At 47.4% G+C, this 14995-nt stretch overlaps 1 protein-coding gene across 1 annotated transcript; it reads left to right on the top strand.

Moving 5' to 3' along the window:
* The first annotated feature begins 1637 nt into the window (after positions 1-1637).
* On the top strand, positions 1638-11966 carry ELK4 (ETS transcription factor ELK4). Its single transcript, XM_054294972.1, is given in 7 exon segments — positions 1638-1844; positions 4611-4686; positions 4689-4733; positions 4736-4960; positions 4963-5540; positions 8399-8515; positions 11868-11966. Coding segments are annotated over 7 exon segments (1347 nt in total).
* Positions 11967-14995: the final 3029 nt, after the last annotated feature.

Below are 14995 nucleotides of genomic sequence, written 5' to 3'. Positions count from 1 at the left end.
GGGAAAAATATAGTGTATATCTAATATATTATATGTATATTATGTATATATATGTATATATATACAATATATATATGTATATTATTTGTATCCAGTGTTATTCACTATGCCAGAAATGGTAAAAAATAGGGAAAAATATAGTGTATATCTAATGTATTATATGTATATTATGTATATATATGTATATATATATACACAGTATATATACAGTATATATATATATGTGTGTATATATATATGTGTGTCTATATATACAGTATATATATATACACAATATATATATGTATATTATGTATATCCAGTGTTACTATACCACAAATGTTAAAAAAATAGGGAAAAATATTGTGTATATCTAATATATTATATGTATATTATGTGTATATATATGTATATATAGACTATATATATATATATATATATATATATATATATATACAATCTATATGTGTATATTATGTATATCCAGGGTTATTCACCATCACGGAACATTTTTTCGTGTTTTTATTTCAGAGGAAGAAGTTTAAGCTTTGTTAATTGAACAGTTTGGGACTAAGAGAATCTATAGGAGGTGCTGAATTAATATTTTGCCTGGTTTAATTCCCACTGTATCTTATCCACAGTGATGAGTGTTCTGCTGGAAAATATTTGTGGAAATTCTGTTTGGTGTAGTCAGAAATGGTAAAATATTTTCGGCCTGGTGTGTCCTTGTTGAATTTATGCATCAACAAATTTAGAGCAGGAATGAACTGGCAGATATCAGTCCTAGAAAATCCCAGCCTGAATCATTGATATCAGTCCTAGAAAATCCCAGCCTAAATCATTGATATCAGTCCTAGAGAGTCTCAGCCTGAATCATTGATATCAGTCCTAGAAAATCCCAGCCTAAATCATTGATATCAGTCCTAGAGAGTCTCAGCCTGAATCATTGATATCAGTCCTGGAAAATCCCAGCCTAAGTCATTGATGTGGGTAAGACATGGCAGGAATGGAGAGCTGAGCAAAGGCCGTGTTTGGAATAATTTAAATTTAATTTTGTGTTTACTCTCATTAAAAAAAACAGGGTTGATACCTGGAAAAGAAAGATTTGAAGGGAGATTGGGAGACTGAAAAGTGAGGGGGAACTGAGTTGTTTTGGCTCTGGCATGTTCCTGGAGCTGTGCAGCTCCTGGTTCTGAGGTGGGAGCAGCAGGGAGGGAGGACGTGAGGGGCTGCTTTGATCCCTACCTGGCTCTACCTGAGCTCTTTCTCACCAAGCACCACAAGCCAGAGTGGGTGAACATGGAACAACTTGGAAACATTTTTTGTTGTTTTTTTTTTTTGGGGGGGGTAGTGACTCACTGCAACTTACCCAAAGTGACCTGATTTAGTTAAATGAGGCTAAATATAACCCATGTGAAAAGTACTGACATGTGGGAGGAGACGCCAGAGTTGGCACTCAGCCCCTCACTTCTGCAGGGAACATCTTTCACGACTGGTGACTAATAATTTTTTACTCTTGCTGCCTTTGGAAATAACAATCCCTGCTTCGTTTTTTTTGGGTTTTTTTTTTTTTTTCTCTCCTTCACCCCCTTGTAGGGGAGAGAAACGAGGGAAATGCTGCGGGCTTAACGTTGCTTTGTGAATTGCAGCTCTCTGCTATGGACAGTGCCATCACCCTGTGGCAGTTCCTCCTCCAGCTGCTGCAAGAGCCCCAGAACAAGCACATCATCTGCTGGACCTCCAGCGACGGGGAGTTCAAGCTGCTGCAGGCAGAGGAGGTGGCCAGGCTCTGGGGGATCCGCAAGAACAAGCCCAGCATGAACTATGACAAACTCAGCCGGGCGCTGCGCTACTACTACGTGAAGGTAGGCAGGAAATCCTGCTCCAATCCTTATCCCTCCGAGCTAAGGAGCTTTGTTCCCTCCTCCTCCTCCTCCTCCTCCTCCTGGCTGTGCCAGGTTGAAGGAAGTTGAGCTGCTTTGTTTAAAGGGGTCGGGTTGGGTTTGAATTTCGTTTGTCGCCGCGCTGTTTCCTCCTCGCTGGTTTGTGTTGGGAGGTTCTGGTGGCTTTGCTCATCCAAGTTTGCCTTTGGATCCTCATCCCCCTTCTAAAAATATACACTCAGCAAGGGTTAAAATGCAGGTAAAGCACAGGGACATGTACACACACCCAGCAAGGGTTAAAATGCAGGTAAAGCACAGGGAGAGTTTTGAGGGTTAAAATGCAGGTAAAGCACAGGGAGATTTACACACACCCTGTAAGGGTTAAAATGCAGCTAAAGCACAGGGAGAGTTTTAAGGGTTAAAATCCGGGTGAAGCACAGGGAGACTTTTGAGGGCTGAAATGCAGGTGAAGCACAGGGAGAGTTTTAAGGATTGAAACCCAGGTAAAGCACAGGGAGAGTTTTGAGGGTTAAAATCCCAGTAAAGCTCAGGGAGAGTTTTGAGGGTTAAAATCCCAGTAAAGCTCAGGGAGAGTTTTGAGGGTTAAAATGCAGGTAAAGCACAGGGAGAGTTTTAAGGGTTAAAATCCCAGTAAAGAACAGGGAGGGTTTTAAGGGTTAAAATCCAGGTAAAGCACAATGGAGACTTTTAAGGGTTAAAATGCAGGTAAAGCACAGGGAGAGTTTTAAGGGTTAAAATCCCAGTAAAGAACAGGGAGGGTTTTAAGGGTTAAAATCCTGCTAAAGCATAGGGAGATTTACACACACCTGGCAAGGGTTAAAATGCAGGCAAAGCACAGGGAGAATTTTAAGGATTGAAACCCAGGTAAAGCACAGGGAGAGTTTTAAGGATTAAAATCCAGGTAAAGCACAATGGAGACTTTTAAGGGTTAAAATGCAGGTAAAGCACAGGGAGAGTTTTAAGGGTTAAAATCCGGGTAAAGCTCAGGGAGAGTTTTAAGGGTTAAAATGCAGGTAAAGCACAGGGAGAGTTTTGCTGCTTTGTTTTGGGAGGTTCTGGTGGCTTTGCTCATCCAAATTTGCCTTTGGATCCTCATCCACCTTCCAAAAATCTACAGCCCTGCAAGGGTTAAATTGCAGGTGAAAGCACAGGGAGAGTTTTGAGGTTTAAAATCCCAGTAAAGCACAGGGAGAGTTTTCATTTCACAGGAAGAAGTTTAAGCTGCGTTCATTAAACAGAGAATCTATAGGAGATCCTGAATTTTAATTAATTAATATTTTGCCTGGTTTAATTCCCAGTGTATCTTATCCACAGTGAGGAGCGTTCTGCTGAAAAATATTTGTGGAAATTCTGTTTGGTGTAGTCAGAAATGGTTAAAAAAAAATAGGGAAAAATATACTGTATACCCAGTGTTATTCACTATCCCAGAGCATTTTTCCTGTTTTTATTTCACAGGAAAAAGTTTAAACTGCATTAATTAAACATTTCTGGACTAAGAGAATCTATAGGAGATACTGAATTAATATTTTGCCTGGTTTAATTCCCACTGTATCTTATCCAGAATGATGAGTGTTCTGCTGGAAAATATTTGTGGAAGTTCTGTTTGGTGTAGTAAGAAATGGTTAAAAATATAGGGAAAAATATATCAAAAAGGTAAAATATAAAAATATATTAAAAAAAGAAAAATATTAAAAAATGGTAAAAAATTAGGGAAAAATATAGTTTATATAATATAGTGTATATAGGGAGAGGATGATGATGGAGAGCCTGAGCATTGCGCCACTTCCAGATCTTTTTGCAGCTTTCTCTTTACATTTCTTCCTTTCAAAATAAACATTTTCCATCCCCTAAATATTTTTATTTCCTCTGTGTATTTCCACCTCCCCTTTGCCCGCTGTTTTCAGCCCAGCAGAGTAAGGAGCTTTTGTTTATCCAACATCCTGGAGCTCCTCACCTCTGTTTCCCTTCATGCGCGTGTGAGTGGAGCAGATAAAAATAACCCGAGTTTCTGAGGAGCCTGGAGCAGGTGGGAGGAGGGCGCTGCTGCTCATCCCTGGGTGCCACAAATCTGCTTTTGGCGCTGGGAGATCTCAGCAGCGATCGGGGAGTGATAAATCAGGATAATTCCGAGTGCCAGGGAGTGATAAATAAGGATGATTCCGAGTGCAGAGTGTGTGTGGCATTTCGCTGAGGAGCAAAACAAGTTTGACAGATGCTGCTCTGTGGTGTTGAAGTGACTGATTCGCCTGCGTTCTGCTGACGAGTTCAGCTGCTTGTTTTCCTTTATTATCATCTTGTTAAGGATAAAGGGGGTTTGGTTTGAAGTGCAAGCTCTCAGTTCTGCAGTCCTGGAAAAAACCTTTAGCAAGTTCTGTTAAATTATCCGTAGTGTTCCCAGCTAAGTGATCCTTGCTGGGAGTAAAGAGCATTTTTTAAAATTAATCAGGATTTCTTGGCATTTTTTTAAGCTGTTTTTAGTATGTTTAATGTCAGGTTAAGCTCACCTGTTGCAGTGTTTTGTCTGCCAGCTCCGAGAACAGAACTGGAACACTCAGGGTGTTTTTAAAACAGGAAAAGAAGAAACATTCTTTTTTTTTAATTTTTTTATTTTTTTTTGGCTGAAAGATTACAGACTTCAATTCCTCTGCCTATTTTAGGCAGCGTTTGCAGGAAGAAAATTAATCTGGAGAAAAGATCTAAATATACTTTTGTCTTCTCCTCCACCAGAACATCATCAAGAAGGTGAACGGGAAGAAATTTGTGTACAAATTCGTGTCCTACCCCGAGATCCTGAACATGGACCCCTTGTGGTGGGCAGGATGGAGGGGGACCCCGAGATGCCCGGCTTTGGGAGGCCACCAGCACCCCCAAGGAGGCGGAGAGCTGCGGCAAGGAGAAATCCCAATCCTGCGCGAAGTCCTCGAGCCGCAACGACTACATCCACTCAGGCCTGTACTCCTCCTTCACCCTCAACTCCCTCAACTCCTCCGGCGTGAAGCTCTTCAGGTCCATCAAGATCGAGAACCCGGCCGAGAAGCTGGCGGAGAAGAAACCTCAGGACGCCGCCCCTTCCGTCATCAGTTTGTCACCGTGCCCTCCAAGAAGCCGCCCTCCGCCCCGCCGGTGTCCGCCGCCTCAGCCGCGGCCCTCAGCTCCGCGGCCCCCCGCCGCCCCCGCCGCCGCCTCTCCTCGCTGCCGCTGGGCTCCGAGGACACCCTGCACGCCCTGGAGACTCTGGTGCTGCCCAAGCTGAGCGTCCCCGAGGCTCCTCCGGCCCCTCTGCCCAACCTGAGCGCCAGCTACGCCCCCACGCCCCCCGTTGCCTCAGTTTCCCCCGCGCTCCAGGTGCCCCCCACGCCGCCCTCGCCGCCGCTGAGCTCCAACCCCGAGCTGGACGTGGACACGGACATGGAGTCCGTGAGCTCGCAGCAGCTGGAGCAGCCCCAGAGCCTGCAGCCGCCGTCCCCGGAGCCCGGGGAGCAGCAGGACTCGGCCGGGCTGGAGAAGGAGATCGCCAACCACCTCTCCAGAGCCAAGAAACCCAAAGGGCTGGAGCTGGCCCCCACCCTGGTCATCACCGGCAGCGACCCCAGCCCCCTGGGCATCCTCAGCCCTTCCCTCCCCACTGCCTCCCTGACTCCTGCACTTTTCTCTCAGGTGATCACATCTCCCTCAATTCCCTTCCTGGTTTCTTTTATTTTTTATTTTTTTTGTTTAAACTAACAATAGTGATGATGTTATGCTTGAAAACAGCCAGTGGGAAATGAATGGTGCAAGTGGGAAATGAATGGTGCAAGTGGGAAATGAATAGTGCAAGTGGGAAATGAATAGTGCAAGTGGGAAATGAATTGTGCAAGTGGGAAATGAATGGTGCAAGTGGGAAATGAATGGTGCCAGTGGGAAATGAATAGTGCAAGTGGGAAATGAATAGTGCAAGTGGGAAATAATCAGTGCAAGTGGGAAATGAATAGTGCAAGTGGGAAATGAATGGTGCAAGTGGGAAATGAATAGTGCAAGTGGGAAATGAATGGTGCCAGTGGGAAATGAATGGTGCCAGTGGGAAATGAATAGTGCAAGTGGGAAATGATCAGTGCAAGTGGGAAATAATCAGTGCAAGTGGGAAATAATCAGTGCAAGTGGGAAATGAACGGTTCATTGTAGGCAGAGGTTTGAAAGTCAGGGTGTCGCTCCCTGCTTGGTTTTTTTTTTTGGTTGTTTTTTTTTGTTTAGTCAAACAGAAATTTGGTGTTAATTCACCTCAAAGTGTGCCCAGGTGCTGGGCATGTGGAGGCAAAACCCAAAGCAGCTCCAGCAGGAATTTGCAAGGGGATACTGAATTATTCCTAAATCTTGAATTATTCCTGAATCCTGAATTATTCCTGAATCCTGAATTACTCCTGAATCCTGAATCTTGAATTATTCCTAAATCCCAAATTACTCCTGAATCCTGAATCTTGAATTATTCCTGAACCCTGAATTACTCCTGAATCCTGAATTATTCCTGAATCCTGAATTATTCCTGGATCCTGAATCCTGAATTATTCCTGGATCCTGGATCCTGAATTATTCCTGAATACTGAATTATTCCTGAATTATTCCTGAATCCTGAATTATTCCTGGATCCTGAAACCTGAATTACTCCTAAATCCCAAATTATTCCTGAATCCTGGCCCTGAAAATCCATCCCGCCCTGTCTGCTGAGCTTTTCCCCCTCAGTCAGCAGCATTTGGTTAAAGGCAGAGTCTGGTGAGCGAGCAGCAATGGGAGCAGAGGAAGGCTGGAATTTCATAGGGAAGGTTTGGAATTCCATAGGGAAATGCTGGCATTCCATGGGGAAAGGCTGGAATTTCCCTGCTGGGATTCCATGGGAAAAGTTGGAATTTCCCTGCTCTGATTCCAGGGGAGAGGCTGGAATTTCCCTGATGGAATTCTGTGGGAAAGGCTGGAATTCCACATGAAAAGCTGGAATTCCATAGGGAAGCTGGAATTCTGTGGGGAAAGGCTGGATTTCTAGGAAAAGGCTGGAATTTCCATGCTGGGATTCCAGGCTGGAATTCCACAGGAAGGACTGGATTTCCCCTGCTGGAATTCCATGGGAAAGGCTGGAATTTCCATGCTGGAATTCCATGGGAAAGGGCTAGAGTTCTGTGGGAAAGGCTGGAATTCACTGGGAAAATCTGGAATTTCCCTGCTGGAATTCCTTGGAGAAAGGCCTGGAATTCCACATGAAAAGCTGGAATTCTGTGGGGAAAGGTTGTAATTCTGTGCGGAAAGGCTGGAATTTCCATGCTGGAATTACATGGGAAAGGGCTGTAATTGTGTGGGAAGGGCTGGAATTCCACGTGAAAAGCTGGAATTCCATGGGGAGAGGCTGGAATTCCCAGCTGAAATTCCAGGGGAAAGGCTGGAATTCAGTGGGAAAATCTGGAATTTCCCTGCTGGAATTCCAGGGGAAAGGCTGGAATTCTGTGGGGAAAGGCTGGAATTTCCATGCTGGAATTCCATGGGAAAGGCTAGAGTTCTGTGGGGAAGGCCTAGAATTCCACGTGAAAAGCTGGAATTCAGTGGGAAAAGCTTGAATTTTCCTGCTGGAATTCTGTGGGAAAAGCTGGATTTCTAGGGAAAAGGCTGGAATTTCCCTGGTGGAATACCATGGGAAAGGCTGTAATTCTGTGGGGAAAGGCTGGAATTTCCGTGCTGGAATTCAGTGGGAAAGGCTGGAATTTCTGTGCTGGAATTTCCGTGCTGGAATTCAGTGGGAAAGGCTGGAATTCAGTGGGAAAATCTGGAATTTCCCTGCTGAAATTCCAGGGGAAAGGCTGGAATTCTGTGGGAAGGGCTGGAATTCAGTGGGAAAGGCTGGAATTCCAGGGAAAAGGCTGGAGTTTCCCTGGTGGAATTCCAGGCTGGAATTCCACAGGAAGGACTGGATTTCCCCTGCTGGAATTCCATGGTTGTAATTCTGTGGGAACGGGCTAGGGTTCTGTGGGGAAAGGCTGGAATTCCACATGAAAAGCTGGAATTCTGTGGGGAAAACCTGGAATTCTGTGGGGAAAACCTGGAATTTCCCTGCTGGAATTCTGTGGGAAAGGCTGGAATTCTGTGGGGAAAACCTGGAATTTCCCTGCTGAAATTCCAGGCTGGAATTCCACAGGAAGGACTGAATTTCCCCTGCTGGAATTCCAGGGGAAAGGCTGGAATTTCCATGCTGGAATTCCATGGGAAAGGGCTAGAGTTCTGTGGGAAGGGCTAGAATTCCATGTGAAAAGCTGGAATTCCATGGGGAGAGGCTGGAATTTCCCAGCTGAAATTCCAGGGGAAAGGCTGGAATTCTGTGGGGAAAACCTGGAATTTCCCTGAAATCTGGAATTTCCCTGCCGGAATTCCATGGGGAAGGGCTGTAATTCTGTGGGGGAGGGGCTAGAATTCCACGTGTAAAAGCCGGAATTCTGGATTTCCACGGAAAAGCTGGAATTCCCGTGAGAGAGCCTCTGAGAGCCGTTCTCCGTTTGCAGACCCCCATCCTGCTGACCCCCAGCCCGCTGCTCTCCAGCATCCACTTCTGGAGCACCCTGAGCCCCGTGGCGCCGCTGAGCCCCGCGCGCCTGCAGGGCGCCAACACCCTCTTCCAGGTGAGTGCGTCCCAGGGATTCCCCTCTGCCAGGTGAGTGCGTCCCAGGGATTCCCCTCTTCCAGGTGAGTGCGTCCCGGGGATTCCCCTCTTCCAGGTGAGTGCGTCCCGGGGATTCCCCTCTGCCAGGTGAGTGCGTCCCAGGGATTCCCCTCTTCCAGGTGAGTGCGTCCCGGGGATTCCCCTCTTCCAGGTGAGTGCGTCCCAGGGATTCCCCTCTGCCAGGTGAGTGCGTCCCAGGGATTCCCCTCTTCCAGGTGAGTGCGTCCCGGGGATTCCCCTCTTCCAGGTGAGTGCGTCCCGGGGATTCCCCTCTTCCAGGTGAGTGCGTCCCGGGGATTCCCCTCTGCCAGGTGAGTGCGTCCCAGGGATTCCCCTCTTCCAGGTGAGTGCGTCCCGGGGATTCCCCTCTTCCAGGTGAGTGCCCCAGGGATTCCCCTCTTCCAGGTGAGTGCGTCCCGGGGATTCCCCTCTTCCAGGTGAGTGCGTCCCAGGGATTCCCCTCTTCCAGGTGAGTGCGTCCCAGGGATTCCCCTCTGCCAGGTGAGTGCGTCCCGGGGATTCCCCTCTTCCAGGTGAGTGCGTCCCAGGGATTCCCCTCTTCCAGGTGAGTGCGTCCCGGGGATTCCCCTCTTCCAGGTGAGTGCGTCCCGGGGATTCCCCTCTTCCAGGTGAGTGCGTCCCGGGGATTCCCCTCTGCCAGGTGAGTGCGTCCCGGGGATTCCCCTCTTCCAGGTGAGTGCGTCCCAGGGATTCCCCTCTTCCAGGTGAGTGCGTCCCGGGGATTCCCCTCTTCCAGGTGAGTGCGTCCCAGGGATTCCCCTCTTCCAGGTGAGTGCGTCCCAGGGATTCCCCTCTTCCAGGTGAGTGCGTCCCGGGGATTCCCCTCTTCCAGGTGAGTGCGTCCCGGGGATTCCCCTCTTCCAGGTGAGTGCGTCCCGGGGATTCCCCTCTTCCAGGTGAGTGCGTCCCGGGGATTCCCCTCTTCCAGGTGAGTGCGTCCCGGGGATTCCCCTCTGCCAGGTGAGTGCGTCCCGGGGATTCCCCTCTTCCAGGTGAGTGCGTCCCAGGGATTCCCCTCTGCCAGGTGAGTGCGTCCCAGGGATTCCCCTCTGCCAGGTGGGTCCCGTTCCCGTTCCCTGGGATTCCCAGGGATTCCCATTGTTCATGGAGTCCCATTCCCTGGGATTCCCAGGGATTCCTATTGTTCATGGAGTCCCATTCCCTGGGATTCCCATTGTCCAGGGATTCCCATTGTTCATGGAGTCCCATTCCCTGGGATTCCCAGGGATTCCCATTGTTCATGGAGTCCCATTCCCTGGGATTCCCATTGTCCAGGGATTCCCATTGTTCATGGAGCCCCATTCCCAGAGATTCCCTTTCCGAGGGATTCCCATTCTCCAGGGATTCCCCTTTTCCCAGGGATTCCCATTTCACCAGGTAGTCCCATTTTTCCTAAGGATTCCATTTTTCCTAAGGATTCCATTTTTCCCAAGGATTCCTATTCCCAGGCATTCCCATTTTCTAGGCGTTCCCATTCTCCCATGGATTCCCATTTTCTGGGGATTCCATTTTTCCCGGGTTCCCATGTCCCAAGGATTCCCATTCCCTGGGATTCCCATTTTCCAGAGTTTCCCTTTTCCAGGGATTCCCATTTCCCCAGAGATTCCCATTCTCCCAGGGATTCCCATTTTCTGGGGATTCCATTTTTCCCAAGGGTTCCCATGTCCCAGGGATTCCCATTCCCAGGGATTCCCATTCCCCAGAGATTCCCAGTCCCAGGGATTCCCATTTTCCAGGGATTCCCATTTTCAAGGTATCCCATGTTCCATAGATTCCCCTTTTCCAGGGATTCCCATTCTCCATGGATTCCCATTTTCTGGGGATTCCATTTTTCCCAAGGGTTCCCATTCCCAGGGATTCCCATTTCCCAGGGATTCCCATTTCCCAGGGATTCCCATTGTCCAGGGATTCCATTTTTTCTCAGGAATTCCATTTTTCCCAGGGATTCCCCTTCTTCAGGGACTCTCCTTTCCCAGGGATTCCCATTCCCCAGGGAATGCCATTGTCCAGGGGTTCCCTTTTTCCCAGGGATTCCCATTTCTCCAGGGATTCCCATTTCACCAGGTAGTCCCATTTTTCCTAAGGATTCCATTTTTCCTAAGGATTCCATTTTTCCCAAGGATTCCTATTCCCAGGCATTCCCATTTTCTAGGCGTTCCCATTCTCCCATGGATTCCCATTTTCTGGGGATTCCATTTTTCCCATGGATTCCCATGTCCCAGGGATTCCCATTCCCAGGGATTCCCATTTTCCAGAGTTTCCCTTTTCCAGGGATTCCCATTTCCCCAGAGATTCCCATTCTCCCAGGGATTCCCATTTTCTGGGGATTCCATTTTTCCCAAGGGTTCCCATGTCCCAGGGATTCCCATTCCCAGGGATTCCCATTCCCCAGAGATTCCCAGTCCCAGGGATTCCCATTTTCCAGGGATTCCCATTTTCAAGGTATCCCATGTTCCATAGATTCCCCTTTTCCAGGGATTCCCATTCTCCATGGATTCCCATTTTCTGGGGATTCCATTTTTCCCAAGGGTTCCCATTCCCAGGGATTCCCATTTCCCAGGGATTCCCATTGTCCAGGGATTCCCATTGTCCAGGGATTCCATTTTTTCCCAGGAATTCCATTTTTCCCTTCTTCAGGGACTCTCCTTTTCCAGGGATTCCCATTTCCCCAGAGATTCCCATTCTCCCATGGATTCCCATTTTCTGGGGATTCCATTTTTCCCAAGGGTTCCCGTGTCCCAGGGATTCCCATTCCCAGGGATTCCCATTCCCCAGAGATTCCCAGTCCCAGGGATTCCCATTTTCCAGAGACTCCCATTAACTGAGGGGTGATTTGAACCCTTGTTTTCCTCAGAACCTGGATTAAAATCAAACTTTGTGCAGCAGAATTGAACACTTGCAGTGATTTTTAGGGGCAGCGGTTTTTTCCCCCCCGTGGGATTTGCGGGTACAAAGGCACGACTCCTCAGGCAGTTTCAATAATTTTGCTTTATTTAACGGCGCCAAATAAAAACAAAGCGCTTGGATCAATGTTATCCTCGTGCTTTATTCCGTAAATAAACTCCATTATTCCGTAAATAAATGCACTTTAATGAGGATATGGCTCATTGCGACGCTGCTTGGCATTAAAATTCAATGAAAAGTGAGAATCGTCGGAATCTGGGGTGGTTTTGCTTTGTTTTGTTGTTACATTTGGGGGTTTTTTTTTGCCCTTTTTTTCTGCACAAATATGGAAAAACATTGAATTAAATTTTTTTTTTTTTTTTGCTGATTCTCGTTTTGTTTCTCAGTTTCCATCCGTGCTGAACAGTCACGGCCCCTTTACCCTGTCTGGACTGGACGGCCCCTCCACGCCCGGCCCCTTTTCGCCAGACCTGCAGAAGACATAGCACAAGGAATTCCTCCCCGCGCCGGGGCACGGCAAGGCAAGGACGGCACATTTCTATTTTTAAAAAAACGAGCAGTTTGCAATTCCACTGAGCTTCTCAGCGCTTGGAGTTGGAGCTGTTGCCGTTCCCGAATCCAAAAAAAAACCCCCCCAAAAAAAAAAACGACAAAAAAAAAAGCGCCTTTTTCTGTGCAAAAATTCAAAAATTCCCCATTTTTTTTGGAAGAACCCAGGTTGGGAATGTATATGCAAACGCCTTAATAGGAGCTGCAGCTCCGATTTTTTCCTCCTCCTCACTCTGGGAGTTTTTTTCCCTGCATCCAAAAAGGAATTTTGGGTGGTGTTGCAGCGACTGACCCTGCACGAGCAGCGCCAGAGGAGGTTTGTCTCCGTGACTTTTGGAAAACAAACAAAAAACAAACAGCAAACAAACAAAACCCTCTGTTCTTCTGCTCCCCGTGCTCAGCAAGGAGAACCCTGAATCCTGATGGAAGCTGGAATTCCAGGAAAATTTGGGAATATTGGGGTTTGTGCGCTGCCAGCTCTGCCCTGAGGGCGCCACAACTTGCGCAGCAACAAAAGCACCGCAGCTTTTCTGCTGCCCTTTGTCTTTATTTCTATTTTATTTCTTTTTTTTTTTTTTTTTTTTCCTTCTTCGAGGATTTATTCCAGATTTACATCCAGGACAATTCTGTGGAGCCCCCCTGGGAGAAGATTTGGGGCTGCATTTTGGGCGTTTCCCTTCCCGTGAGGGGTGGGATGAGCTCCTTTCGCTTCTCACAGAACTTTCAGTGCTGGAGTCCAAACATTTCTCGCGCCGCAGCCTGCGAGCTCCGCGCTGGATCAGCGGGATGGGAGGCTTTCCTGCACTTTTGGGGGGTTTCCCTGCAGTTTTGGGGTTTTCTTGCAGTTTTGGGAGGGTTTTCCTGCAATTTTGGGAGGTTTTTCCTGAGTTTTGGGAGGTTTTTCTTGCAGTTTTGAGGGGATTTCCTGCAGTTTTGGGAGGTTTTTCCTGAGTTTTGGGGGGTTTTCCTGCAGTTTTGGGATTTTCCTGCAGTTTTAGGAGGTTTTTCCGGAGTTTTGGGAGGTTTTTCCTGCAGTTCTGGGAGGTTTTTCTTGCAGTTTTGGGAGGTTTTCCTGCAGTTTTGAGGGGATTTCCTGCAGTTCTGGGGGGTTTTCCTGCAATTTTGGGAGGTTTTTCTTGCAATTTTGGGAGGTTTTTCCTGCAGTTCTGGGAGGTTTTTCTTGCAGTTTTGGGAGGTTTTCCTGCAGTTCTGGGAGGTTTTCCTGCAGTTTTGAGGGGATTTCCTGCAGTTTTGGGAGGTTTTCTTGCAGTTTTGGGGGGTTTTCCTGCAGTTTTGGGGATTTCCTGCAGTTTTGGGAGGTTTTTCCTGAGTTTTGGGGGGTTTTTCTTGCAGTTTTGGGGGGTTTTTCTTGCAGTTTTGGGAGGTTTTTCCTGAGTTTTGGGAGGTTTTCCTGCAGTTTTGGGGGGTTTTTCCTGAGTTTTGGGAGGTTTTCTTGCAGTTTTGGGAGATTTTCCTGCAGTTTTGGGAGGTTTTTTCTGCAGTTTTGGGAGGTTTTCTTGCAGTTTTGGGGGGTTTTTCTTGCAGTTTTGGGAGGTTTTCCTGCAGTTTTGGGTGGTTTTCCTGCAGTTTTGGGGTTTTCCTGCAGTTCTGGGAGGTTTTTCCTGAGTTTTGGGAGGTTTTCCTGCAGTTTTGAGGGATTTCTCTTGTATTTTGGGGAATTTCCCCTTGGTTTTGGGGACTTTTCCTTGGTTTTGGGGAATTTTCCTTGGTTTTGGGGAATTTTCCTTGGTTTTGGGGACTTTTCCTTGGTTTTGGGGACTTTTCCTTGGTTTTGGGGGTTTTCCCCTTGGTTTTAGGGAATTTTCCCTGGATTTTAGGGGAGGTTGCTGCCTGACTGCAATTCCAGAGCCCAGCATTAATATTGCTCTTCTTTCCCACACAGTTCTGGAAAATTTTCCTGCTTTTCCCCACATGGAAAACTCCTCTTTTCCCAGCTTTTACCCCAAGTTTTGCGGTGGAACTGTTGATTTTGGGGTTGTTTTTTAGCCCCAAACCGTTTAACCTCGTGGTAAATCAGTTTTATCTCCTTGCTGTGCTGGGTTCCTGGGGCAGGATTGTTTTCCAGAGCCAGTGGAGGTGAGATGGAATTTAAAAGTGGATTTTCTCCACCTCAGGAGGCCTTTGAAGAAACCTGAGGGGTGGGAAATGAGAATTGCTGCTCTCTCATCCCCTCATGAGGGATTGTTGGGCTCTGGGTTTTCCTGCAGTTTTGGGAGGTTTTTCCTGCAGTTTTGAGGGATTTCTCTTGGGTTTTGGGGGACTTTCCTTGGTTTTGGGGGAATTTTCCCTGGATTTTGGGGGATTTTCCCTGGATTTTGGGGAATTTTCCCTGGATTTTGGGGAATTTTCCCTGGATTTTGGGGAATTCTCCTTGGTTTTGGGGAATTCTCCTTGGTTTTGGGGGATTCTCCTTGGTTTTGGGGAATTTCCCCTTGGTTTTGGGGGATTTTCCCTGGATTTTGGGGAATTTTCCCTGGATTTTGGGGAATTTCCCTGGATTTTGGGGAATTTTCCCTGGATTTTGGGGAATTCTCCTTGGTTTTGGGGAATTCTCCTTGGTTTTGGGGAATTTCCCTGGGTTTTGGGGAATTTTCCCTGGATTTGGGGGAATTCTCCTTGGTTTTGGGGGATTCTCCTTGGTTTTGGGGAATTTCCCTGGGTTTTGGGGAATTCTCCTTGGTTTTGGGGGATTCTCTTTGGCTTTGGGGAATTTTCCTTGGTTTTGGGGGAATTCTGAGGGAATGTCTTTCCACATTTGGGGCACCTGGCGTCAGGCAGCAACTCCTGGCTGTGAATTGAGAGGATTTTCCCCATAAAAATTCCCAGAAAACAGACGGGAACTTCTCTTTCCTTCATCATCCTCAGAGCAGAGGAAGATTTTCCCTGTGCAGCGCCGGGTCTGGCAGAGTTTGCTGTAAATACTGCGCCTATTCCGTGGAAAACT

The sequence above is a fragment of the Melozone crissalis genome, unplaced genomic scaffold (genome assembly GCF_028551555.1).
Source record: "Melozone crissalis strain CALT ecotype California unplaced genomic scaffold, PUWL_Pcris_2 ptg000424l_1, whole genome shotgun sequence".
Lineage (NCBI taxonomy): Eukaryota > Metazoa > Chordata > Aves > Passeriformes > Passerellidae > Melozone > Melozone crissalis.
Note: the sequence above shows the minus strand (reverse complement) of the source record. Positions and strands in the feature narration are given on the sequence as shown.